We start from the raw sequence: 26,639 nt of genomic DNA on the forward strand, positions 1-26,639 counted from the left end.
TTATATCCTTATTTTTTAAAAACACAACAACAGGTAAATCATTAACTTTATTTTAATATATATCTTATGTTCTTAAGTAGTTAAAATTTGGCATTAAGTATGTGAGGAAATGAGGGAAATGAAAATTAGGAGACCAAGGTTGGGGTTATTGCTGTTTTGGTTAATTTTTTATTTTGCAAATCATTGAAAAAAATACAATTTTGAATGAAAATCAGTTTTTGTATGGGTTATAGAAATAACTGACCAAAACAATTTTCTTTGCATTCCAGTACTGTTGACGCCCCCCCCACCCCCCAAAAAATGAAAAAATAAATAAATACATAAAATTTCTGTCTCCGTGGCAAACTTCAGGTCGAGTAGTTCTGGCAAGAAATTCTAACCACTTTCACCCCTGGTTCTGGGGGGGAAACTATATTTTGCTCTGCTCGTTTCCGGCACAGACACTCTAGAGTTAAGAGAGACTTGAGAGTCAAGAGAGTCACAAGCGGCCAAGCACGGCAGCATGTCTACTCAACGAGCAATTTCGAGACTCAACAACATTTATCCGCAACAGCCTTCACTTTTCAGATTTTCCCATCCATATTCATCAATCATAGGGAAAATACTATCAAAGGTTGGATTAGCCACTTTACAAATCAATAATACCATTTTTATGACTTGATCTACTTCGTGTTTGCAACTTTTGGTAAAACACAGTACAGTGGAACCTGTACTTACAAATGTCTCTAAATACAGAATTTTCAGGTTACAACATGCTTCAATGGGGAAATAATGCCTCTTCTTACAAAAGAAATTTCAGGATACAAAAGGCAAAAATGCTGTATGGGTGAGTGTTGTTTTCGTCAACAATGACAACGAAAATATTTTGTCAATGAAAAATTTTAACAATGACGAGCTACAAACGTGAATTAGGGAGACTGAAAGATAAGAACATAAATGCCTGTTTTTGTCTCACGGTAGGACAACCAAATGAAAATGCGGCAAACAGTGGTATGAAAAAGTATCTGAGCCTTTTGGAATTTCTCATATTTCTGCATAAAATCACCATCAAATACGATCCGATCTTTGTCAAAACCACATAGATGAAAAAAACTGTCTGCTTAAACTGAAACCACACAAACATTTGTAGGTTTTCATATTTTAGTGAAGATAGCATGCAAACAATGACAGAAGGGGGAAAATAAGTGAACCCTCTCCCCAAGTAGACTTAAAGAGCAATTGAAATCAATTTTTACCAAATAATTCAAGTCAGGTGTGTGCCCAATCACTGATGAGTGGTTAAAAGCTACCCTGCCCACTATAAAACACACACCTGGTAAGAATTGTCTCGATGAGAAGCATTGTCTTTTGTGCATCATGGCTTGGTCAAAACAGCTGTCTGAAGACCTGCTTTCAAGGATTGTTGATTTGTATAAAGCCGGGAAAGGATACAAAGCCATCTCTAAGTCTGGATTTTCATTCAGCGACAGTCAGAGAAGTTGTCCACAAATGGAGAGAGTTTGGCACTGTTGCTTCTCTCCCAAGGAGTGGCCGTCCACCAAGGATGACGCCAAGAGTTCAGCTCAGAATACTCAAACAGGCAAAAAAAAAAAAAGTCCAATATCTCCGTACACACATCAACTATATGTAAAACTATGACCAAGAATGGTGTTCATGGGAGGACTCCACGGAGGAAGCCACTGCTGTCTAAAAAAAACATTGTTGCTTGTTTAATGTTTGCAAAAAAGGCACTTGGACACTCCACGGAAGTTTTGGCAAAATATTTTGTGGCCTGATGAAACGTTAGTTGAATTTTTTGGGTGTAACACACAATGCCATGTTTGGAGGAAAAATGGAATAACTCACCAACATCAACACCTCATCCCCAGCGTAAAGCATGGGGGGTGGGGGGGCAGCGCAGCGCATCCCTCTTCCCACAGCCCAGCTAAGGAGCCCTCGTCACACCCCTGGGATGCACGGTGGTCCCCCGGGCCACCCATGCTCCCATCAATCGGCCTTCAGGGATGGGAAGAGGGGACGCACCACCGACCCCACCCCCGTCCGCCCACCCAGCCCATAAGCCACCGCCGCAGCCCCCCAACTGGCACAGCATGCCATGGGACCCCCAGCGGCCCAACAGGCAGGGCAGGGTCCCCCGCCGGAGCAGGTGACATCCAGCCGATACACCGGCGTCCAGCCAGCGACCGGTGACAGAGCGCAGGGCCGATATCCAGGCAGAGAAGAGAGGGGAAGGCAGAGGCAGGAGAGCGCCGAGGAGACGCCGAGGAGCCGCCGCGGGGCAACGCAAGATCGGAGCCCCGACCTCCCCCCACTCCTGCCGCCGGCAGCCCAGGCAGAGGGGAGGCCACGCCCCGGGAGCAGCGCCATAGAGAAAAAGCTACCACCCTATTACTATGGCTGCCAGGTCCCCTCACTGACAGCCATTACCCAGCACTGTGATGGGATTGTGTGGGGAGGGTAGTGCAATGTATCCATTAAAATAGGAGAGCTCGGTTTGGGGCAGTGGGACCACTGCATAGAATTTCTGCCCAATCGCCAGTCCCACCGCCCTTTGCCGCAGCTCTCCTGTGGAGTATGATATGTGTGGTGCGTTAAAAAAGGTGCAGGAATGGTGGGCCTGCCGTGAGGAGGTGACCGTGAGCACCCCCCCCAACAGGTCCCATCCATCCCGCAACCTTGGTGTGATGCATTAAAAGCAGGGGGGAGTCGGCCAGGACTGTATGGCCCCGTCCCAACTCTCCCCAGAGGAATGGATGAGTATGTAGGTGCCAGGGTGAAAGATATTTACAGTGCAAAGTAAGGAGTGCGTGAATTAAGAGGCAGGCTCTCGCAGGCGTGGCCCCGTTCACCAGAACCACCAGCCGCAGGGCGGGAGAAGCGCCAGGGCCCTGATCAACCCCCGCCCCAGATCACGCCCGGCGCACCTGCAAATGCCCCCCCTCCCCCCGAGCACCCAGCCCACACCCCGAACAAGAGCTACGCCTAGCGCCGGAGACCAGGGGACGTCCACCCCACCGGCAAGGGACAACAAGCCCCACCCAAGGCCCCGAGAGGCCCTGCCGGTAGGAGGGCAGCGGCAGCCGCCGCGGCCCAGAGAGGGAGACAGGACCGGAGACAGACCAAGGGGATGGAGGCGCGACCCCCCCAACCCACCCCCGGGACCGGAGGGGTGTGCAGAATGACACCAGGGAGCACCTCCCCGGTACTGGGCCGACCCGGGAGGGAACTGTGGCCGCCGCATGCACCACCCACCCCACCCCGGCCGGCCAGGTAAGGGCCACGGCCCCGGGGCGGCACCCAAACAGCAGTCCCATCCCCCCGCGAGACCACCGTGCACCCGACGGGACCCACGCACGACCAGATGCAACCAGACAAGCCCAAGCTGAAAACCCCGGGGCCAGGACCGGTGACGAGGCAGGACGCCACCCAGCACCCGTGAAGCTGATAGAAGAAGAGGTTTATCAAACACCCTTAGATGTATGCCGAGGACCAGTGAAGTGTCTTATTTAAACATAGTTCCTTAATTCTTCTGAAGCTGGCAATTTATATATAGGGTGTCCCAAAAAAATGCATACATTCCGCAGCAGCTGGCAACCGAATTGTCTTTGGGTTTTTCTTAAACACATTAAACACATTGACTAACTTAACTTTAAAGGAAGAAAATTATTTATCAAACGCTACTGGGAGTGTGAAAATGCAGTTCAGGTGTGAACGTTATCAGCTGTAAAAGGATGCATACAACTTCCCGGGACACTCCCCATATATCAACTTGTGTTTACATTTCTACTATTGTTGTGGCATTCCTTCCTTCCTATATATTCCTATTATACCAATTTAACGCTATGATCACGCTAGCCTGTTTAATCACGCGTCTTTAAAGCACCGTAACAAATGAAGTATTTGACATACTGTAGAGCGCTGTCCTCAACATGAATCGAAATTGCGGATTTAAAACTCTCTCCCAGTTTTTATTTGGCACTGATTGACCATGGAAAACTGGAGATATGATCCTTTTAATTTCATAATAGTTACTATGAAGGAACTACAGTATTCACTACTCAAACTAGGAACTATTTTCTCCACTAGAGGGCAGGGCACTCATGCTCTTTGGACGAATAATGCTTCATTACTGTTTTTTTTTCTCTTTAATAATTTTTTTTTTTTAAATTGTTCGGCTTAATGTGGTTATGTAATGGGTTATTGTACAGTATCAATATATATACTATTAAATGTATACTTTTACTCTTACTTGAGTAATATTATTTTGAAGTAACGCCACTCTTACTTGAGTAAAATTTTTGGCTACTCTACCCACCTCTGGGTTAATGCTTACGGCGCACGTCCTCTTAAACTCTCGGACAACTTTTTTTACACATAGTTCGAGGTGTCCAGGTGGGTATAATTCATTTACAGACAAAAACCTTTTGAGTAAACATTGACTAAAATAGATGAAATTAGTCTTGAGTTTTCGTCAACAAAAACTAGATGAAGACAAATACATTTTGAAGTGACTAAAACTAATAAGTATTATCGTCGTCAAAAGACGAAGACGATGATTAAAAGGGTTGCCCCAATCAGATCAGATCAAATGATTGGCAATCGGACCCGATCATGTCATGTAAAAACCACCTGGAGAAGAATGTTTTGCTAGCTATCGTGGGAAGTTAATTGTAAGACAGCATCATTCAAATGATTATGTATGCAAAATATAAAAAATATTTTACATTTGTGTGTGCTTTTTTCCCCTCCTTGACATATTGCTTAGATATCGCATCGGTATTCAACATTGGCAGGTCCTCAACATCAGGTGACTCGGACAAGAAGGCGTGTGCAAAATTATGATAATATTATTGATATTGTTTGTTAGTCCTTAAAGGGTAAATTGTCTTTACTAACGGCACATTACATAGAAGGACAACATTACACAACACAGGAGGCATACACCAACAAAAACAATTCAAAACAAACAGATCAGCCAGGCCATTTGTTCAAGGCAGCTGCAGTTACAGGGATCAGTCTTAATGTGCATAACAGAGTTGTAGAATCAGACATTCAATTTGACCATTTTATAAAAATATGAAGAATGTTTGATAATGTGAAGTCCTGTTTACCATGTGATTCACTACTTTCTCCTTTCTTCATGTTGTGGGACACACCTTTTGCAAATCATCCTATTTTAAACATGTTTATGAATATGATTTAAAATGTTATGTTTATTAAAACAAATGTTCTCACAAAGAGGAAGCAATGCAACCAATAAAACAACAACAACAACAAAAAAATTAAAATTACAATTGAATGGTATTTGAGATTAGTTTTGGTCATTAAGGTTATGACCAAACATAAACTGCATTTAAGGTGTACTCCAGACTTGTTTGTTATTCTTAGAAATATTATTAGATACATTATAGATTATAGATATATTATAGATTACATAGCACTATTTCCACTTAGTTTGTTTCTTTTTTTTTTTTTTTTTTTTTTTTTTTTGTAATTTGATCTCAGGAGACGTAAATTTACTCAGAAACTGCATGGTTTAGTTATTTCTATGTGATTCATAAAAAAAAATGAAGGGTGGGACTCCTCCAATTCTGTGGTGACCAGGGGTGAAAGTGGCTAGAATTTCTTGCCGGAGCTCCCCGACGTGAAGGTCGCCACGGAGCCAGAAGTTTTATATATTTACTTTTAATTCAAAATTGTATTTTTTCAATGATTTGCAAAATAAAAGTTAACAAAAACAACAATAACTCCAACCTCCATCTTCTAATTTTTATTTTCCCTCATTTCCTCACTTACTAAATGCCAAATCTCAATTTTAACCACTTAAGATAGGTTGTATATTAAAATTGAAGTTGATGTCAATATTTTATTTTCTTTTTTAATAATAAAGATATAAGTAACATACATTCAGAAAAATAAGTACAAATGACTTATATTATGCAGAGTGAAATGGAATATATTTGGAAGATCGCGCAATGACTTTTTCAAACCATATGGAAATTAAAAAGTAGCCTAACATTAATGAACAAATATAAGTCCAAAGTGCACATTGACAGCTAAGATGTTCTGAACCTCCCCATCAGAGCAAATAAAACTAAATATGATAAATATGCCTCCTCAACTCTTTCGTTGCTCTTAAAGATTTGATCCATTTGATATTTTGCCCTTTTTTTTGTCGCATCAATTCAACAACTTTTTTTTTTTTTTGCTGTTCCAGAAAACATGCACATTTGAACCAATCAGAGCTAACTATCTCTGCTGATCACATGTCAGTATGTCACCCACTGAACGGATAAACGAGTCCAGGCGTTTTGCTTTGCTGCGTGCATTCGCACATTGACGTGACTCATCATCGTCAGACTCTGATAACTGCAGCAGCTGCGGAAACCTCCATGCCGTCCGTGGAATAAAATAAACAATAAATATCGGTGGAAACAGATACACAAGTACTTCATTATGCTTGTTGTTAACACTTGTGTACGTGAATCTGTTGTTGGTAGATTGTTTTCTTCTTGGAGATTAAATGCATGTGTGGCACCTTAGCATTTATTATTATTATTTTTTTTACATAGCGTTTTGACAGTTGCTGTCATATTTTCTGAATCAAAGCACCGTGTACTGGAACAGCATTCCGGCCCTGAATCTTATACCGGAACTGCGTTCTGGCCCTGAATCTTATACCGGAACTGCGTTCCTGACCGTTCTGGCCCTTTCACCTGGTGGTGACCCTTGGTTAGCTATACTTGCAAGTTAAATGAATGATCTCGTGGAATAAGAATTTATAAAGGTCAGTCAATACTGACTTGATGTTTACCAAGTGCAGTACTTATGTACATACAGTAGATATCTACGTTCCATAAATATTAGCGATGCAGTAAATTAAATGCATAGTCAAAAATAATGTTTTTTTTCCCTTTTTTTTTTTTTTTTTCAACATCCATCTTGAATCATAGCCACGTTAATAGGGTTTGTTATTAATCGAATAAATCCGCCAAAAATTTAGCGAGGTAAGAGTACAGTACTCTATTTGGCGCAAAACAATCACTCTTGCCATAGAAATCCCCCGACGCAAGATGGCCGCCAATTACTTATGCCGCCAATTTATGACCTCCTGTGTCCGTTTATAGGACAGTGTTAATGAAGTCAGCTTCTTATGTATAGAAACGAAAGCATTTCAGCAAAAAAAAAAAAAAAAAAAGATGTTATTTATTGTGGGGAAACACATTTTCGTTATTACTTCTTGTTACTAGAATTTGCAGACTTCGCCTCGACAAAACAGCTTTAAAACACACTGCACAACGCTACAATCTAGCATTCGCATGTTCAGATTCAATGGCCTTGAACAGCTCCACTCATACGCTGCACTTCCCGGTAAGACAGCGACATGAAGCGGCGAAATATCGGATTGCGTCAACATTTTTAAATCATTCATGTGACGATGATATGATTTCCCCTTTTTTGAGTATACTTGTGGTAGAATGAAATTACGACAGCAATGGTATTTAATATATAGTATAGTATCGTATTCAGTCTAGTATATATTAACAATAGCATATATAATATTCCATTAAGATTAAAATGTAAAAAGCTGAAGTTCACTACTTAACATCACTTTGTTTACATTTACAATATATATATATATATATATATATATGTGTGTGTGTGTGTGTGTGTGTGTGTGTGTGTGTGTGTGTGTGTGTGTGTATATATATATATATATATATATATATATATATATATATATATATATATATATATATATATATATATATATATATATATATATTTTTTTTATGTTTTGTATATTTCTTCTCTCACCGAAGGAAAAGTTTTCTGTTCTGTCATCAGAACACCTCTGACACGTACTGAATTCGGAAATATCTTAGGGTTTTTTAAAGCACTACTTATTAGAACTACAGTTCCCATCAGTCACTGCGCCTACTTCCGCGCAATCAAAACCCTACATGTCCGGATAAAACAGAAATTCGTTTGAAACTATGGGTTTTACGTTAATGTGTTGGTTATACAACATTACAAATAATGATAGAGTATGGCATTGCGTGGCGACAATTTAGTAAACCACTATATTTCCGAGTCTTCGTTGGATTCTACGCTTCCTGTAAGTACGAGAGAGAGCTATCCATGGTGCTTACCACTGACTGTAGTCGAACCTGTGCTACCTGTACCACTACCAGGTCAAACGTTTGTGAGCGACACGTTATTTAAACCGAAAGGATAGTTTTTATATTCGGATATACCCAGTGGACACGGTTTCAATAAGGTTAATATGACACATAGCCTACTACTTACTGTACAGTCCTACTCAGTGCTGTTTTGGTAGCCCTTTTAATTTTTGTCTTAGTCTTTTGGGCGATAATACTTATTAATCTTAGTCAGAGGTGGGTAGAGTAGCCAGAAATTGTACTCAAGTAGGAGTAGCGTTACTTCAAAAATAATATTCCTCAAGTAAAAGTAAAACTAGTCATCCAAAAAATGTACTCAAGTACAAGTAAAAAAGTATTTGGTGGAAAGAACGCCCATGTAATGAGTAACATTGTGAGTAACTGCTTACAAATTTGTTCGATTTTATTTGTTTAAAAAATTGTATTTTTTTTCTCTCAGTACAAAGTTATCTATATGAACTGTTGTTAAAATGATACTGTACAATAACCCATTAGATAACCACACTAAAGTGCTTACGAAAGGATAAAAAAGGTCTTAAATAGCATTATTGTGTTAATTAGAATCATATTTTGAGACGATTGGACTATATACAACAATTTGGCAAAGCAGAGATGATGAGAAATTAGTCTTTTATTCTGCCGTTTAGCCACGCCTACCATAATAGGACTCTAGCGTCCCCAACAGGAGGATGACGTCGGCAGGGTCATGGCTTCATCTGATTCAGAATTCAGCCCATTGAGGGGGAATTATTCAGAACGAGGAAAATACGATGAAGAGAGCCGCAAAATGTCACAGTTTCAGTCTCTCTACTCCAATATTTTTACAGGATATTCTTTTTATCGAACTATTTTTCCCCAATTGCTAAATAAATGGTATGGTCATGACAAATAACAGTCTTGTGCTAAATGGAATATGAAATATTAAAAATGCATTTATTCAGTACGACATTGCAAAATTACTCCAGAATGGTCAAAACTTACCACTTCTTGCACCTCCCACACTATATTTTATGCCACCGGAGTTAATCCGACTTTTGTAATTTCCCTGCCCCGGCTTCGGAGAGCGTAAACAAACCAGGAGGCGTGACAGCTAGCCGACATGCTAACCCGAACCGAGTGATGTTTCAAAGTCTTTTTCTTTGCTTTTGAAGTGAAAAATCACACAAAACTACACAGGATCATATCACATGGCGGCGGGGTTGTCGATTGTCTTCGCCGATCGGCAACCCGCCCCGCGGCGAGCAAGTTACAGCTCGTTGTTCCCGCGCTGCGGGCAGGAGAGCTAGTTTGCCGGGGAAGCAGCTGGACAAACCGGCCGACGTCAGAGGAGCGCATAGCTGCCACATAGTCAACAAGAATATGGCGTAAAATAATGCTATACTACACGGCGAAGACGTAAACAGTGAGAGAGAAAAACAAATCATTGAATTCCAGCAAGAGAAAAAATCTGACACAAATGTAGCATTATTTGTCCAAAGAGCATGAGTGACCTCTCGTGGAGAAAATAGTTCCTAGTTTGAATTATGAAAACTGTAGTTCTTTCATCTTTACTATCATGGAATTAAAAGGATCACATCTCCGGTTTTCCTTGGTCAATCGGTGCCAAATAAAGACTGGTAGAGAGCTTAAAATCCGCACTTTCGAGTCATGTTGAAGGCAGTGCTCTATGTCAAATACTTCAATTTTTACGGTGCTTTAAAGACGCCAGGTGATTGAACAGGTTGGCGAAATCATAGAACGGCAAGCTTGCATCTGATTAGTATATTGTATACATGTGGTTATTGTTGCGATGTTTCACTGGTGAAATTGGTAGAGCTACTCTTGGCATCGTTGGAAAAGAAATCAATCTAATATGTAGAATAAAGAGGAAAAATGTTACGACTCCTGTGTAGCTCAAATTAGCGGAGTAAAATTTGCATTTTTTCTTCACAAATCTACTCAAGTAAAAGTAAAAAGTATAGCTTAGTAAAACCACTATTATAAGTACATTTTTCTAAAAAAGTTACTTAAGTAAATGTAACAGAGTACATGTAACGCGTTACTACCCACCTCTTATCTTAGTCCTATTTTAGTCATCGCAAAATGTGTTTGTCTTCGTCTAGTTTTTGTTGACGAAGACTAATTAAATCTAGTTTTAGTCGAAGTTTGCTAAAAATGTTTTCGTTTGTAAAATAAAAAAATTTACTCCAAAAATAAATTAATAAAGGTTTCCAACTATTTCGAATAAACATTGACAGACAAGGACATATTATAGAGTCTGTCTACAAGGACAATGGCAACTTTGTGATAATACAGACTCCGCAGGAAAACAGTACATCATTTTCAATTAATTATACCCACCTGGATGCCACGAACTGTAAGTAAAAAAAGTTGTCCAAGAGTTTAAGAGGACGCTCGCTGTTAGCGTTAGCCTAATCCTAAATGCTATGCTAACGTTACGAGTTACAATTACTGTGTGATGCTCACTCAGCACAGACCTTTAAAGGCTAAGGCAACATTGCATCTACTCTCTAGCCAAGATAAGAAAACAAATCTTACTGTGTGTGCAAGCCTGGAGACTGGAGAGGACACTGCACTGAGTCACATGAGTGAAACGACCAGACACTGCTACGATGCAGGCTAACTACACTTAAATGTCACTTAAATGATGGAAACTATTGAGAATTTTCGTCTTGTTCTCGTCAGACGAAATTTGGTTTTTTTTTTTTTTTTATGTGAGACACATTTTTAGCTTGTTATCCTCTTGTCATCCTCATGAAATAAGTGTTTGATGACAAAATATTGTCTTTGTCGTCATCATTAACGAAAACAACACTGTTGAAAGTTTTCAGTAGGTAACTGGATAAAACAAGCAAATAGCATGTGCGGTTGCTGCAACTGGCGATTCAGGATGTGTCCTACCTACTTCCAATAGTTAGCTGGGATTGGTTCCAGCACCCCCACAACACTCGTGAGGATAAGCGACTCGGAAAATGAATGAATCAATCAATATGAACAGTTCTGTTCAAAATTATTCGACCCCCACAGCAGTACAGCTGTGAGGGTTGAATAATAATAATAATAATAATAATAGTAATAAAAAAATTACATTCGATACTTTCCTCTTTTTTTGTTGTGATCAAGATGGCTGAGGTGAAAGAGCCAAATAGAGAGGTCCGACAGCGCCATATGCTGCTGCAGGTGTCCAATTCACATGGGATTCAATTGTTGGGTGTGCTTAGATCTTTCCGGGAGCAAGGTCTGCTATTTGACTTTACCATAAAAGTCCAGGATCACATTTTTCCTTGTCATCGCTGTGTTCTTGCAGCATGCAGTGATTTCTTCAGGTTTGTCTCATTTTGCAGAAAATCTAAATTGGATACAATTTGGGGGGGGGGGGGGGGGGGGGGCAGCTATCTATTGTGTAACTTTTTATGTTTTTACATTAGGGCCATGTTTGAGGCTGCTATGCGAGAACGTGATGATGGTTCAGTCACATTGTGTAACCAGTTTCCAGATGTGGTGGAATCCTTTCTGGATTTTGCCTACTCTGGCGAGATTCTTATCACGGATGAAAATGTAGACTCACTGTTCCAGCTTGCCTCATTTTTGCAGGTAATGTAACATGTTTCCTCAGACACATATTATCTTTTATTCCTCTCGAATAGGCTGCTCTAAATATAAAGTACAAAATTACATAATTATTTTACCTCATGCAACCTAAAATTATGCCGTTGCTGCTCCCTAACAGATTTCAATTCAGTGCTTCAAAGCTGTACAACATGACTTAGTAGTTGCCCCAGGAAACAAATGGGCTTTCATTTTCCATCACAAGACTTTACTAAGTACTAGTGCATTTTCTTGTGTTATCATTTCTGCAAAAGACTGTAGTAAGCCAAATTTTGTCATGTTCTATAGAGTTATACAATATTAACAGCATTTTAACTAATTACAGGTAAGGACAATTTCTGGCATGCATTCATATGTTTGCTGCTCTACTATGTTATGAGTGAGAATGTAATTTTGGGCAAGGGCTGGTCATAGCCAAGCATGGTGTATAGGCTTGTTATGTTGACATTTATCATCTGTAGTGGATGCTTGATTTTTTTAACATAGGAAAAGACCCTAATCGCGCATGGTGCACAAATAAAATGAACTATTGATTAACAATAATTAATTAAAAACATTTGTGTAACTAATGTGTAACCAGGAAGAAATAGTGACTAAGAAAAGTGATAGAACACTCAATTATAATTAAAAACCTGTGCAAAAGCCCCGCAAAATGCATCTTGGGAATTGTCATTGCCTTGGCATTGCCAGCTTGTATTTGTAATGCTTTGGTCGCCACCTATTGGCTGTTTGGGGTAACTAGTGTAAACATGATTTATTTGTGTTATTCCCTTTATTTAATTTTGAACATCTTCAGTTGAAGTTGTCCTCTTATTTTTCACGGAATGTTTATTTTATTTGGAAAATTTTGAAGTTGTTACAGTTATCATTATAGTATAAAGCATCAAGTGGGGCATCACAATACAATTAGCAATAATAACACAACCGCATACATCAGTATCGGTTTGATATCTGTATCGGATTATGGAGTTGGACAACATTAGGATATCGGTTAAAAAGCCATTATTGGACAACTATAATCTTCTGCTATATTGGTTTCATGTAATTCCTGTTTCTTGGTGTTGTGTCCCAAGGTGTCTGTTCTGTCGAGAGCCTGCAGTGACTACTTGTTAGGAACGATAAATCTTGGTAACTGCTTGTCACTCTTGGCACTTGCCGAGGCTTATGGCTCAATCTCCCTCCTCCAAAGTGCCACCGACTTTGTGGTTCAGAACTTCCAAGACTTTGCCAACACCCATGACTTCCTGGACATGCAGGTGCTACTCGTCAACCTTAATATATAAATAAAACCTCGACACATCTAAAGTTGAAGTGTATGTGGGTGTGTGTACGCATCCGTGTGTGTAATACACATTAATGTGACTTTGTTATACAGTTCATAATTTTTTAAATTAAATTTTAACACAATATTAAATGTGATTGCAACACACACTGTTAGTAAAATGTCATATTCCTTATTTACTACTAGAAATTCGTTTGTAAAACAAAAAATTCATACCGTAGCAGTTGTTGGTTCTGGAAACGTAGTTTTCACCAGGTCTGTTGAGTGGTCAGCTGCAGAGAATGGGATGTTGTGCTCAACACGAAAGTGGCAGAACGTAACTTTTGTCACTTTGCTGCTAGATGACAATGCTGAGTGTAGAACAGAATGTGTTGATCGGTGGGCTTGTAGGATTTATTTCTTGACAAACTGTCTATATTACTACTGTTTTAAAGCGACTTTATATATCATAAAATCCACTCGCTGCAACGTGGACGTGCTTTCGGCAAAGAACACAACAAATACGTAAATACATGCATGAGCAAAGCATAATTTCGCAGAACGAGATTTTATTTCACTTAAAGGTGCAACAATGAATTGATTAATCAAAAACTAATCGTTTAGTAAATTGATCGAGAACTATTTTGATAACATGCTTTTTATATGTATTGTAATAAATCGAGTTGCATGTATACTTTAGGTTGCAATGTTGATGTGTGGAGTGTTGTGTTTTACATGCTGTCCCTAAAAACACCACATAACTGACTGGTGACAGGGAAGGAAGGGAGAGTGGACGGGTTGGCGGGAGCGGGAAGGCTGTTGTATTGCTTTTGTTTTGCTAGCATCGGCTACGGTTTACGGTACTTGTGTTCGTTCTCTCGATTGCAAATAAACCGCTGAAAATCCTAACAAAGTTCGCGTTGTCCTTGTAGACAGTACGGTATGTTTTTTGTTTGTTTGTTTGTTTACTTTCGTGACTTTTTAATTTATGCTGTATTGTTAAAAAGATACAAAATCCCATACATAATATGGGCAAACTGTACAAATTGACAGGAATACAGTTTTCCTTAAACTTAATTTAACTTTGATCCTCACTCATTATTAGATTGATTGCTCTTTCCCAGATATGACTTTGCTGCACATTGACATTTCTGTCATTGTTTGCATACTATCCTCATTAAAATATGAAAACCTATAAATGTTTGGGTGGTTTTAGTTAAAGCAGACACTTTTTTTTATTTGTGTGATTTGGACAAAGATCAGATCACATTTGATGGTGATTTCATGCAGAAATGTGAGAAATTCCAAAAGGGTCACATACTTTTTCATAACACTGTATGGTAAGACAATCTAAATGACCTATATAACGGAACTCATTATATAATGCAAATAAGGTTGCTTAAATGTTGGTAGGGACAATCTGAGCATCCTGAAAACTACGCCCTTGGGCATACTGTATATAAGTCTTTCTCTAGTCTCAACTGTTACTCGGTGCTCTGGAAGAGGTTATGTAAATATGATGTACATCTGTGATAGGTACTGTAGTTTAAGCAAGCAAGCTCTGTGTATAGATAATTGTGAATAACTCAATCTTCACGACTGAAAGAAAGAAAGCCACTAATTGTCATTCTGGGATCAGCCCGTTGTCAGCTTTTTGGCTCTAAACACTAAAACAATGGATTTGAAATGGTACGAACAAGATGTGCTTTAACAACATACTGCAGCTTTAAGTGGAGAGTATTTGCATCCAATGCCGTTGAGCCGTGTACAAATTACAATAGATTGCATGTGAAAATTATGTTCATAATGTTTACTGTATGCACCTGACTTTATTTATATATTCAATGATTTGCAGTGATTACATGCATAAATAAACAATTTCCTTTGCATCATTGTCTTTGTAGGTGAATGTGTTGGAAGAATGCCTAAGGTCAGATGACCTCTGTGTAACCAGTGAGGAGGCAGTGGTCAAGTCACTTCTGAAGTGGACCCGCCAAGATCTTCCTGGAAGACAAAAGCTGCTACCCAAATTGTTCTCTTTAATAAGACTTCATCATCTACCTCCACATTCACTAAAGGTATTCACACATAAAAGGTTATGAGATCTTTTACAGTGTGTGAGGTAGTGACAATGTTGTATTTTAATCTAAGTTCATCACCATTATTTTCCCCATTCTTCTCTGTAAGACTCTTCATGATTCAGATCTGCTGAGCACCAATCATTCCTGTATGGCTCTCATCTCAGAAGCTCAGGGCAAACAGAGTCAGCACAGTGGGCTTTTCACTGATGCCAGGCCCGCCACCACGGAGAGCTACATTTATATCCACAAGACGGAGGAGAACGGTGTGATCTGCCACTCTTTCTGCTACTGTCTGGAAACAGACAAGTGGAAAGAACTTGGAATGGACCAAGGGGATGGAATGAGCACAGTGCCAGATCCACCAGGCTCCTATCTGACTAGCTATGCTGAGAAGGTATGTGATCACAGAAATGCTTGTTTACACAGCCGCGACTCCTACACAACTTAATGAAATCCAATAAAACGGCTTTGGCAAATTTATCTGGAAAATACAGTATGTTGGCAACTTATCAACAAGGTTTATTAATGATTCCAATTTCTCTTCGTTTATCCATGTTAAAAAGTGGAGAGAATCCACAGACAAGATGTTTGATCAAACATCACAACTAAGAGCAGACTAGCAAGCAGAGACTTTTACATGGTAAATTCACATTTACCAATTCCATGGCCACTTGTGCCTGGCAGCGTTGATGGTGCTCAGTAACAGGGTCTTAGCACCAAATGGTGTGTCCTGTACACTCTCAATGTGAAGGAAAAAAGAAAAGGGTGGGGTATTGGGGTATTTATAAAGGTCACGTGAACATATAAACATCAGCTGTTTGGAGTGGATTATGCAAATTTGAGATCAGTGTTGCTACGCTTACTTTTAAATAGTAATCTGATTATGCATTACAGATATGATATATACAGTGTATCACAAAAGTGAGTACACCCCTCGCATTTCTGCAGTTATTTAAGTATATCTTTTCATGGGACAACACTGACAAAATGACACTTTGACACAATGAAAAGTAGTCCGTGTGTAGCTTATATAATAGAGTTAATTTATTTTCCCCTCAAAAAAGCTCAAAATATAGCCATTAATATCTAAACCCCTGGCAACAAAAGTGAGTACACCCCTTTGAAAAAACGTACATCCCTAAATGTCCAAATTGAGTATTGCTTGTCATTTTCCCTCTAAAATGTCTTGTTACTCGTTACAGGAGTGCTGTCAGCATTGCTGCAGAGATTGAAGAGGTGGGGGGTCAGCCTGTTAATGCTAAAACTTTATGCCGCACTCTACATCAAATTGGTGTGCATGGCTGTCACCCCAGGAGGAAGCCTCTTCTGAAGACGGTACACAAGAAAGCCCGCCCGTCTCATCAGACCATAGGACATGGTTTCAGTAATCCATGTGCTTTGTTGACATGTCTTCAGCAAAATGTTTGGGGGCTTTCTTGTCTACCGTCTTCAGAAAAAGCAAATACACAAACACCAGGAGGAGGGGCTCAGTTTGAATAATAGTATTCAAACATTGAAACATTTATAGCAACATAGAGTAAATGCTTTCTCCCTTCATATGTTGTTTTGCAACAAATTTTGAATTACTTAAGCTGCAGACCTGGCAGATCACTTGAATACCCCGGCCATTTTATTAACGCTCGATTGAATTGCTTGTTTAGCAGTCAAGAAGTGACTACAAAACGCAATTTTGACTTTGAATAAAGCACTTACCATAAAAATTTCCGTACGCTGAGAGGATGTGTCCTGAATCCTGCGTGTTCTCCTGTTTAGTGCAGAAGCGGATGCCCGCCTTCAGAGTGCGGGCTGTTGTGACGTCACACGTTGACCGTTAAATTTCAGATTTTTAACACGTCTGGTCGGCACGGTCTGCCACGGACCAGTGCGTAACCTATCATTTGGACTGTCAGATTGATGATCCCGGCCGACCGGATTGCTATGTGAACCTGGCGGGCTGACGCTGGATCCGGCGCACAGTCACCTGCTTTTGGAGTAGTAGCCGTGTTCTATGCTGTGTTACTATTAAAGTTCGACAAAAACAACAGCGGAAGTTTGGTCTTGTTATTTAGTACGCTATAATATTGTTACTTTTGGCTAACACGAGGCCAAAAAACTTACTGTACTGTATTCACTTATTCCAGGTCAGTAAGGTCACTGTCATTGGACTAAACCATTTTGCACCTTTTAGGAGGTGGCCCCAGAATGGCCAAATTGTTTGAGAGCTGTGATTTTAAAGTTTATTCTCTGAATTTATGTTATCAATATACTTTAAATAATCCATGACTGGGCTTAAATGGAGGTCCCAATTCATTTAAATTGAAAAACATAAAAACATTTTTTTCATTCCAGATTTTCCTGGGGCCCAGGCCAGTCAGGTCCACTTCCACGTCTATGCAGTTATACCTGACACATAGGTCAACTGACAAAGTGCCATAAAAAAATCAGTGAATGAAAGAAAATAGAAATCAACCAAGTCAGTGGAAACTGTGACAATGTTTGAAAAATTTAAGTGAAAATCAAAACTCCCCACAGTTGTGTTGCCTTTTTCACTTATGAACTTTCTGCTGAATCTTGCATGGCTTCTTCACCGAAGTTTAGAAGGCTCCCACCTCCTAAAATGAGTTTTGAGATTGTGCTGGAAGAAATGAATTGGCTGTTCTTACTATCTGAGATCCGAATCCTAACTGGTTCTTTTTGTCACGTATCACCCAACAATAAATTAGTGCAACTGATTCTGTAGTTTTTGTGTGATTCAACAACCAAAATGACAAACTACAGTCAAAACGTTGCAATACAATCAGTAAAGCAGTTGTCTAAATATAATCACATTTATCCTCCCTCTTACCTTTTTTGCTCACAAGATGTTTGTCACGGGCGGTTGCCTTGGAAACTGTTGCCGGGCTGTACGCATCCATGTGGCAGAGTCTTTCCATGATGCTACCGATTTGGTGTGGTGCTTCTCGCCTGTAACAAGAACCTGCACACCTGCTCCGGCGATGCTGAAACCTCGAACCATGCACACAGCAGTGGTCTGTCTGGACCGAGTGTATGTCATTGGGGGGCGGACGAAGGGATCCAGAGGGACTGCTCCTAGTCTACTGGAGGTGCTTTTGCATACTTTTTTTGTATGAGTGACTCTAACTGTGGGATTCTGTGTCAGAACACTGGTAGCCAATGCGTCATATTTTATGTTCAGGTGGAATATTACAACCCGTTGGCTGAGAACTGGGTGTCGGTCAGTCCCCTGCCCACTGCCATCTTCTATCCTGAAGCCAGTGCTTGTGGCAGTATTATCTACACCCTGGGATCAGAGGTGGAAATAACAGAGTCATTCAACCCCTCATTGGACTGTTTCTTCAGCTATGATGCCCAACAGGACCAGTGGTGTCGACTGGTGGCAGAGTTTGGCCAGTTTTTCCATGCGACACTCGTCAAGGCAGTGTCAATTCATAAAACACTGCACCTATGCGACCTGTCCACTTACAAGGTGTGCCTTTTAAACAGAGTTGGATAGTGTAGCCAAAAGCTTTACTCAAGTAAGAATTTCGTTTCTTTAAAATAATACTGCCCACGTCAAAGTGAAATTAGTCATCCCCAAAAAATACTCAAAAACAAGTATTCGTTGAAAAGATTACTCATGTCGTAAGTAACTGCTTACAATGCATGATTTTTTTTAGACATTTTTTTTTTTTTTTTGTCAGCACACCGCCATCTATAAGAACTGCCTTTATGACCTACTACATGACCATATTAGGCCAAAAAATAAAAATAAAATTGTCGAATTCCGTCTACAAAAATGAACAGAAATGAAACATTAGCCATCCAAAGAGCATGACTGCCCTTTTGTCGAGAAAAAACTTCCTACCATGAAATCAAACCAATCATATCTTCGGTTATTCATGGTTTATCGATGCCAAATAAAATCTGAGAGAGAGGTTGAAATACACACTTTCCAGTAATGTTGACTCTATCGTATCATTTCAGGTGAAATTGTATTTTTATACGGTTCTTTAAAGCAAGGGCATAGGGTTGGTGTCAACATTGGTAGGGACGATATAACACCATAACCTGCATGTACACTTTTTACTGGGGATGGGACATTAATAAGACCAAACAGATTGAGTGAACAGAGGTCAGGGCTACATTGCTCACAAATAGGAACCTAATAAATTAATAGGCTGAAAGATCAATGAAAAATAAATCTGAAGTGACTTTTACTAACTTTCAAGTGTATTGGCTCAGGTGATACACCGTTTGATTTAAACCTTTGTTTTCAAAAACTACTTAAGAAACGTTTTCAAAACATCCAGAATAAATGTCTGGATTTTATTAGCAAATTTAAATTGCAATATTTGAACATTGTCTTAAGACTACTCAACATTGTCTGTCTCAATAAATATAACTGAAAAAACATCAGTCAGGACAGGGATGATCAAAAATCAATACTGCTTTTGTCCACAAGCATCTCTAAAGTGCATCAGTGGGCTGAGCAAAAAATCTAAATTGGGATTACCGTAATTAAACTTTTTACCTTAATTATGATAATTGTATGACAATCTGAAAAAATGTCTGCATATGGTGCAAATAAGAATAGTTATAAATAAAAAAATATAGAAATTAAATAATTTTTTATTAATTAATGAAATGCACTAATAGGTCAGGCATTTGGTTTAATTAACATTAACAGTAGAAAACACATACAGGAGAACACGTCTCTCAAAGCAGCTTTCTACGCGAGTTTTGCAGGTTAGCAAGTTCACACAGTTTAATGTTATGATAACTGATGCAGGTGGGACTTTCAGTAACAAAATTAGTGGTGTGTTTCCCACCTCCACAACATTGATGTCTTTTACATTACTTACAGTGCCTGCTGCTGCTGCTGGCTGAAAAAAAAACTTCTTATACCCCTCCTTTTTGAATTGGGCGGCGGAGGTGGCATGTTGTCGAGGGGGCGGTGGGCAAGTCATCAGCCAATCAAATGTGCATTTGAGAGGGAAAAAATGGACTGGCACATTCAGCAAGTGAAAAGGGGTAAATTTAAGTCTGAACATAATGAAAATACAGTAATTCACTTAATGATGGTCAATGGCGTACCGCAAGCAATACTTTTGCTCATTAATATTCATGACGTTAGCAATTGTTGCTTGGCGGGTCAACCTCCCCTAATAGTAAATGCATGGAATTAGTGTATGAACGAGATGTTTACTGAGCTAAACCTATCAATTCTGTCTGAAAATGATGTCCCTGGTGCCAAATTCACTGGTAAAGATGCAGAAGAACATTTAATGTTCAGTTAAAACAGTGCTTCTCAATTATTTTCTGTTCCCCCCCCCCCCCCCCATAGGAAGACGTAAATGTTTCGCGCCCCCCCAAACTCTGCCGCCACTGTAAATAGTATCATTTGTCTATAATATTACTATTATAAGTACACCTCTGCCTCACATTGTATCCTTTTTTTTCTATTAGAGAAAATAACAGAGATCAACTTATAAAGTATAACTTTATTAACATTGTTTCGTTTGTAACAAAAAAGACTTAACGCGCATCAATTTGCCTGAATTTAAAAAAAAAAAAAAAAGTCATATCCAAACTGTAAAAATACACTCAAGGTACATTTTTGACCATTTGATACTGAAAAATAAAATCAGTAAATAATAACAAATTCAAATTGATTAGAAACATTAACTCATGAGGACAATATGCCCAAAAATTTGACCGAAAAAACAAAACTGAATAGAAGAAGAAAAAAAAAAAAAAAAAAGTTTTTTTGGACAGAAGGACAGTTTTTATTTTCGCTGCTCCCAGTATCACCTCCAGTTTGCAATGATGTGGGGTTATATTGCACTGAGCATGCTAACAGTGCTCACTGGTTTACTGATATAACACTGACAAAGTGGGACGATTGTTGGCAATATTCGGCACGTTTTCGCTGAAAAACAACCAAGCGGCTTATCAATGAGATTGGGGTCTAATGTCTTTAAGTGGCGTCTTAATTCCGGCTGTCCGCTATAATCATTTTTAGAGACAGTAAACAGCGGTCTTTTCTCGTCTACCACTGTAGTAAATGTCAAAGCCAAAAGGCAAACGGTCCGAAAAAAGCACATTCTCGGCGGCCGAGGAAGAACCATAGGTGAGGGCAGTCATCGTGACGATCCCAAGCCGAAAATGGCACTTCTCGGGCGGACACGTGAGAACCGGAGAAGACAGTGGGTCGCTGCGTGAGCCCGGCCGGAAAACGGCTTTCGAAAACAGCGCACAGCTCTCCATGAGTCTCTTCCGTGTGCTCTTGATTACTTCAAAAATACTGCAGGCACTTTGAAAATGAGAGCGCCACTGCCACCCACTGAGTGGATGTGCAAGTACACTTTATTCTAGTACGGCAAAAAAAAAAAAAGCATGTTCCCCGAGGTCACACGCGCCACCCGTGGCATCGCTGCGCGCCACCACTGACAATGACATTCTCCTGTTTCAACAATATATCCTTTAACACAATATGCCCTGTCTTTCTTATATATTATATCCTCTGGTTGTCTTACGTCTCTGACCGTTCTTGGGGGTAATTTACATTGCTATTTTTGTGTAGCAATCGCAAATGCGACTTAGTGACAGCCAACGAACAATTTTTTAATTAACAACAAATCATAATTCTATCATTTTATTTACACTTCCCCCTTCGTAATTTTTAACAACAGAAAAGGTAACAACAGTGGCAGTCAGATACCATATCCATTTTTTTTCAGGTCATTCACTGTCAGACAGAAGCAGCACAGCAAAATACCATGCTAAAAAGTAGGTAAAAATATCAAAATGGCTTACCTCTTTGGGGGACCATGGCGCCCAACAAAATGTTTACTGCATATGAAGGTGAATGGCTTCACCTTGCTGGCGTTAAGCTGGTCTTTTGACGTCTGCACAAGTTGATCGATTCTTCACAATTTTTCCTCCCAGTTTTTGGCTTTGGGAAACTTATGAAGAAAACATCTTTCATATGTCGTAATGTCTAGAGTCATTTCTATAAGTTCCATAGCAGCAGTGTTCACTCGGCATGTTCTTTTTATGAAAGATTACCAGCAGAAAAAGGTGTAGTAACACGAGATGTATGCGAGGGCGTGTCTATGTTGACCCACTTCCGGGTTAAAATGGCGATGTACGGTCTAAAAATATCATTCGTGTGGTACGCTATACTGTCGTTAAAACATATGGGAAGACAATCTAAATTACCTTTATAAATGAACTTATTATATAATGCAAATAAGGTTGCTTAAAAGTTGGTGGGGACAATTTGAGCATCCTGTCATGTCCCTACCGTCGCCATTCCCTTGCTTTAAAGATGCAATATGATTGAATAGGCTGGCATGATCATCAGACTTTCTACTGCAAACTTGTGTGTGGTCACATGACTGTATTTTTACGTCTGATTGCTATAATGGAGTCATGTGATTACACCATTTTACATGAAAAAAATGCAATTTTGTTCCTGGCTTGTAATCATTTTATTTGTGTTGCTTGGTTCCAAACGAAAAAAAAAAGAGCTACTAAAAAGGTAAAAGTTTGGTTTTGCTAAAAGAAGAGGCTATATGTTTAAACAGTCTGATTTATGTCCTAGTTTTGCCGACAACATTCACGTTGAATGTCATTTCTTTGTGTTTCAGGTAAAAATAAGACTATAAAATAAGGAGGAAAATGTCCACACAGTATATTTATATAAAAACAGTAAAACCTACAACAATAAAGAAAACTGGAAAATAGAATTTCAAGTCGTGACAACAAACCCAAACCTTTTGGGAAACAAAAGTGTTTTTATATGTGAATATGACAAAACAAACTAGGAAATACCACTTAGAACCTTGGAACAAATTATGCGTTACATAGTGTCATTGTTGTGATGTCTCGTTTGTGAAACTGGTAGCGCCAGTGGGCACCTCTGGCAAAAATAAAAGTTAAATCTTATAAATGGAATAAAGAGTGAAAATGAAACGACTCGAGTGTAGCCCAAAGTATCGGAGTAAAAGAGTAGTGTTACTTCTTCACAAATCTACTCAAGTGAAAGTAAATAGTATGGGGTGGTAAAGCTACCCTTAGAAGTACGTTTTTGTCCAAAAGTTTGTCAAATAAATGTAACCGACCTGTGCTTTTAAATACTAATAAATACTGATTACATAAACAACTATTTTTTTTTCTCGCATGCATGTCTTGATCTTTCGCGCATTTTTATCTTACAGGTGTACAGTTTCTGCCCAGAGACAGGTGTGTGGAAAGGAGAAGGCTCATTTGAGTGTGCAGGGTTCAATGCTGGAGCAGTTGGTGTGAAAGACAAAATTTACATCTTAGGTGGAGACTATTCCCCTGATGAGATTACAGATGAAGTCCAGGTAAAATCGTGAAATGTCTACTTTACCTTTGAATTGGTGACTTTAGCCTCTTTTTTCACAAAGGGGTGAGATAGCAACCTTTCACATTTGGCAGTTTTAAGAAAGTGTTTGGATGGATTTATTTTGTATGTTTAATTTGTTTTTCTACATAGGTATACCACAGCGACAGGAGTCAATGGGAAGAAGCAGCGCCAATGCCCAGAGCTCTGACAGAATTCCACTGTCAAGTCATCAGCTTCAACAGGCACACAAACCCATGGAGTGACATAGAATGATGCTGACTGGCTGCAAGCAGACTATACAACCTCATGAAGAGTATGTTCTTCATTGATGATGTAAGAAAATTGTCGATTATCGATTCCAAAAGATCATCTTCACCTTTCCCTGCTTTCAAGATATTATGTAATCCATTTGTACTGTACATGCATCATAAATAAAAAACAAGATAGTCCCTGCTATGAAGAAACAATATTAAGCAGAAGAATAGTCCATCCTTCCTTAATGTTATCCGCCTTATAGTATACAGTTCATTTATTGTATTTTAATTTATCGAATGTGTCCCGATTAACCTTATTTCTGAAGGTCTGAGGTCAGCTGGAGCCTTTAGCAGCTATCCCCCGACTGGTTGTCAGAAGGGCCGAGTTTGACAATCATTCACACTCACATATAGACACTTTACAGCCGTCAGTGAATCTAACTAGCATGATAAAGGAAGGAATGTGGCCCGGATTTTTTTTTTTTTTTTTCCTTTAGCTAAGTTTGTTTATCTATTCGGAATTTAGTTCAGAAGTATATGTAGAATTTAATTTTTGTGAAAATATGTTTGAACTATTTGTTAAGAGCATTGTAAAAAAAAAAAAAAAAAATCTCAGCACTTTAAAAGCATTTAAGCTAGCAGACTTTTGCTGTGCAAGTTAGCCAATTGTTCTTTTGTCGTACTTGGATCCTCATTTATTATTTTTTTATACTGTTTGAGACTGGGCTCAGGAATTTTAATTATTGCTCTTGTGAAATGAAAGTACAATTCTGCATAGTTTGAAAAAACACTTGGGGAATTTTATTCTTTATTTGCATTTAATGCTCTTTTGAAAGTGCAATCTTAGCAAGCCTTTTTTTTACACCTCCTAAAATTTATTTTGCAACACATTAAATGTTCCTAATCTGATTACTCGATTATTCAAACAAATTGAGATTAATCGATTACTTAAATCAATGTTTTTCAACCTATTCTGAGTCACGGCACGTTTTGACGTTGGAAAAAATCTTGCGGCACACCACAAACTACAAATGTTCCAAAAATGATTTTCTGTACAGTATGTTTAATTATAATTTAATTTCTCAGTATTCATATTTACTCAGTGTGAAATTTGATGGAACGTGAAAGATGATGAAGTAGGTTTCGTCTCATCCCCGGTGAAAGTAAATCTGAACGAAAAATAGCTTTCACTGTATTGTCTTGTCTTTGAGCTATCTTCGCTTTTTTTATTTTTTCTTATTTTTACCACGACTCATACTAGGGTCTTCATGTGGGTCAGAATATTGTCCAGGGCTCAGTTTGGATTTCGAAATGGTCCTTTTTAACAACCATGACCGCCACCAAGACTTCCGTGTGCGTCTCAACGAAGGTTCTCGGTTGCGTGTGGGCGAGCGAGGTATTGCTCGTCTTGCGTTGGAGAACTTCTCGGAATGACATCCATCAGCCACCTTGCTGTGCGCGATAATGTGGCCCCCAGCGTTTCTACTGTACATCATTTAATTAGACTCGTGACGTGTCGACATACACGAAAGTATCCTTTCCATTATATTCATACAGTACATGTTGACGGTCAATCCTCCCCCTGCATTTTATTCCAACACATTGTCGTGGATAGCAACATGGCTGATAGCTAGAAATTCGAGCAGTTCTTGAATGTGACAGAGCAATAACTCGCTTGCCTGCACACGACCGAACCTTCTACCTACTTCTTCATTCCTACTGCAACTCTGCTCAACGACGTCCGCGTGCTGTTAATAAGGCTGAGTGTCCTGCAAAATACCGTCAGGGGCCATCCTAATAATGTTATGAAATACTGCTATATATTGTTGCGCTCGCAAAATAAGAATTGTTATATTATGTATAGTGGCAAAAACACCAGTACATACACAATCGCAAGTCCCGGACATAATACTAAGACGCGACCCGTGAAATGTCCGCGTAATCTCCATGTCAGTCGACCCGGGAAATTGTTTTCCCATACAACTGCTGCACGGTTAAATCCCGCGATATTCCCGGTGTTTCGGAGTGTGTGAAAGTGGTCTTAAGTAGTTTCTTCCAACTGCTTTCTTATTCAATCAAACAAATCATTGATGATGAACCTCCTTTTGTGTGCTGCATGTACAGTGAATTGAAAAAGTCGTGGCAAAGACAGCCGGAGACGCACTCTTCTTGACAGGTGTTTTTAAATTCTCTTAAATGATGAAGATGACAACACACAATCCTGGACACATTTATTAAGAAATGAAGTATTAAAATGCAGGACCTGGACCTCAGTTTTCAAGTGCCCCAAAGGTATCTTCAAGAAGATTCGGTCCCGGTTTCTCACTATTACAGTATACACTCTTTATTATGCATATGCAAATAGGAAAGCTGATGTCAGCCTACACATTAACTCCGTAAGTTCACAAGCGTGACTCACACCGAGGTGGAAACTCCCTGCGCAGCTGTCTACCAGGACCACAATAACTTATCAGCAATGATGGCTTTGCTACAGGAAAGAAGCTGAGAGCTCCCAGTCATATCTTATCCATATACAGTCACAGGTCACAGCCACCCAGTGAATAAGACAAACAATATGGAAATGAACGGACCAAGTGAAATGAACAAATTGTGATTATATGAATAAATGGAAATATACCGGTATACCGTAATTTTTGGAATATAAGGCGCACCTGACTATAAGCCACCACCCACCAAATTTGACACAAAAACGGCATTTGTTCATAGATAAACTGCACTGGACTATAAACTGCAGCCGTCCTCACTGTTTTATGGGATATTTACACCAAAAGATATTAACCACCAACACTTTATTTGACAGCGCCATTATGAGACCAATTGAACCACCATGAAGCTTTGAACCACCATGAAGCTGAT

General features: G+C 39.4%; 1 protein-coding gene across 1 annotated transcript; it reads left to right on the forward strand.

Moving 5' to 3' along the window:
* The first annotated feature begins 7,959 nt into the window (after positions 1 to 7,959).
* Positions 7,960 to 23,956, forward strand: kbtbd3 (kelch repeat and BTB (POZ) domain containing 3). The gene is made up of 10 exons (XM_057838830.1): positions 7,960 to 8,119; positions 11,307 to 11,509; positions 11,612 to 11,777; positions 12,866 to 13,048; positions 14,958 to 15,131; positions 15,241 to 15,528; positions 17,996 to 18,238; positions 18,331 to 18,621; positions 23,357 to 23,506; positions 23,659 to 23,956. Exons 1-10 carry the CDS (start codon positions 8,051 to 8,053, stop codon positions 23,779 to 23,781), a joined length of 1,890 nt encoding a protein of 629 aa, XP_057694813.1. The 5' UTR covers positions 7,960 to 8,050; the 3' UTR covers positions 23,782 to 23,956.
* The last annotated feature ends 2,683 nt before the right edge of the window (positions 23,957 to 26,639 follow it).

This window comes from Corythoichthys intestinalis, chromosome 6, assembly GCF_030265065.1.
Source record: "Corythoichthys intestinalis isolate RoL2023-P3 chromosome 6, ASM3026506v1, whole genome shotgun sequence".
NCBI lineage: Eukaryota > Metazoa > Chordata > Actinopteri > Syngnathiformes > Syngnathidae > Corythoichthys > Corythoichthys intestinalis.

Excerpts from the sequence above, each read along its gene's own strand:
- kbtbd3 (XM_057838830.1), top strand. The coding sequence starts at position 8,051 with ATGGCATTGCGTGGCGACAATTTAGTAAACCACTATATTTCCGAGTCT. Across the intron at positions 15,132-15,240 it reads TACCTCCACATTCACTAAAG|ACTCTTCATGATTCAGATCT; the intron begins GTATTCACACAT and ends CTTCTCTGTAAG. Across the intron at positions 15,529-17,995 it reads TGACTAGCTATGCTGAGAAG|ATGTTTGTCACGGGCGGTTG; the intron begins GTATGTGATCAC and ends TTTGCTCACAAG.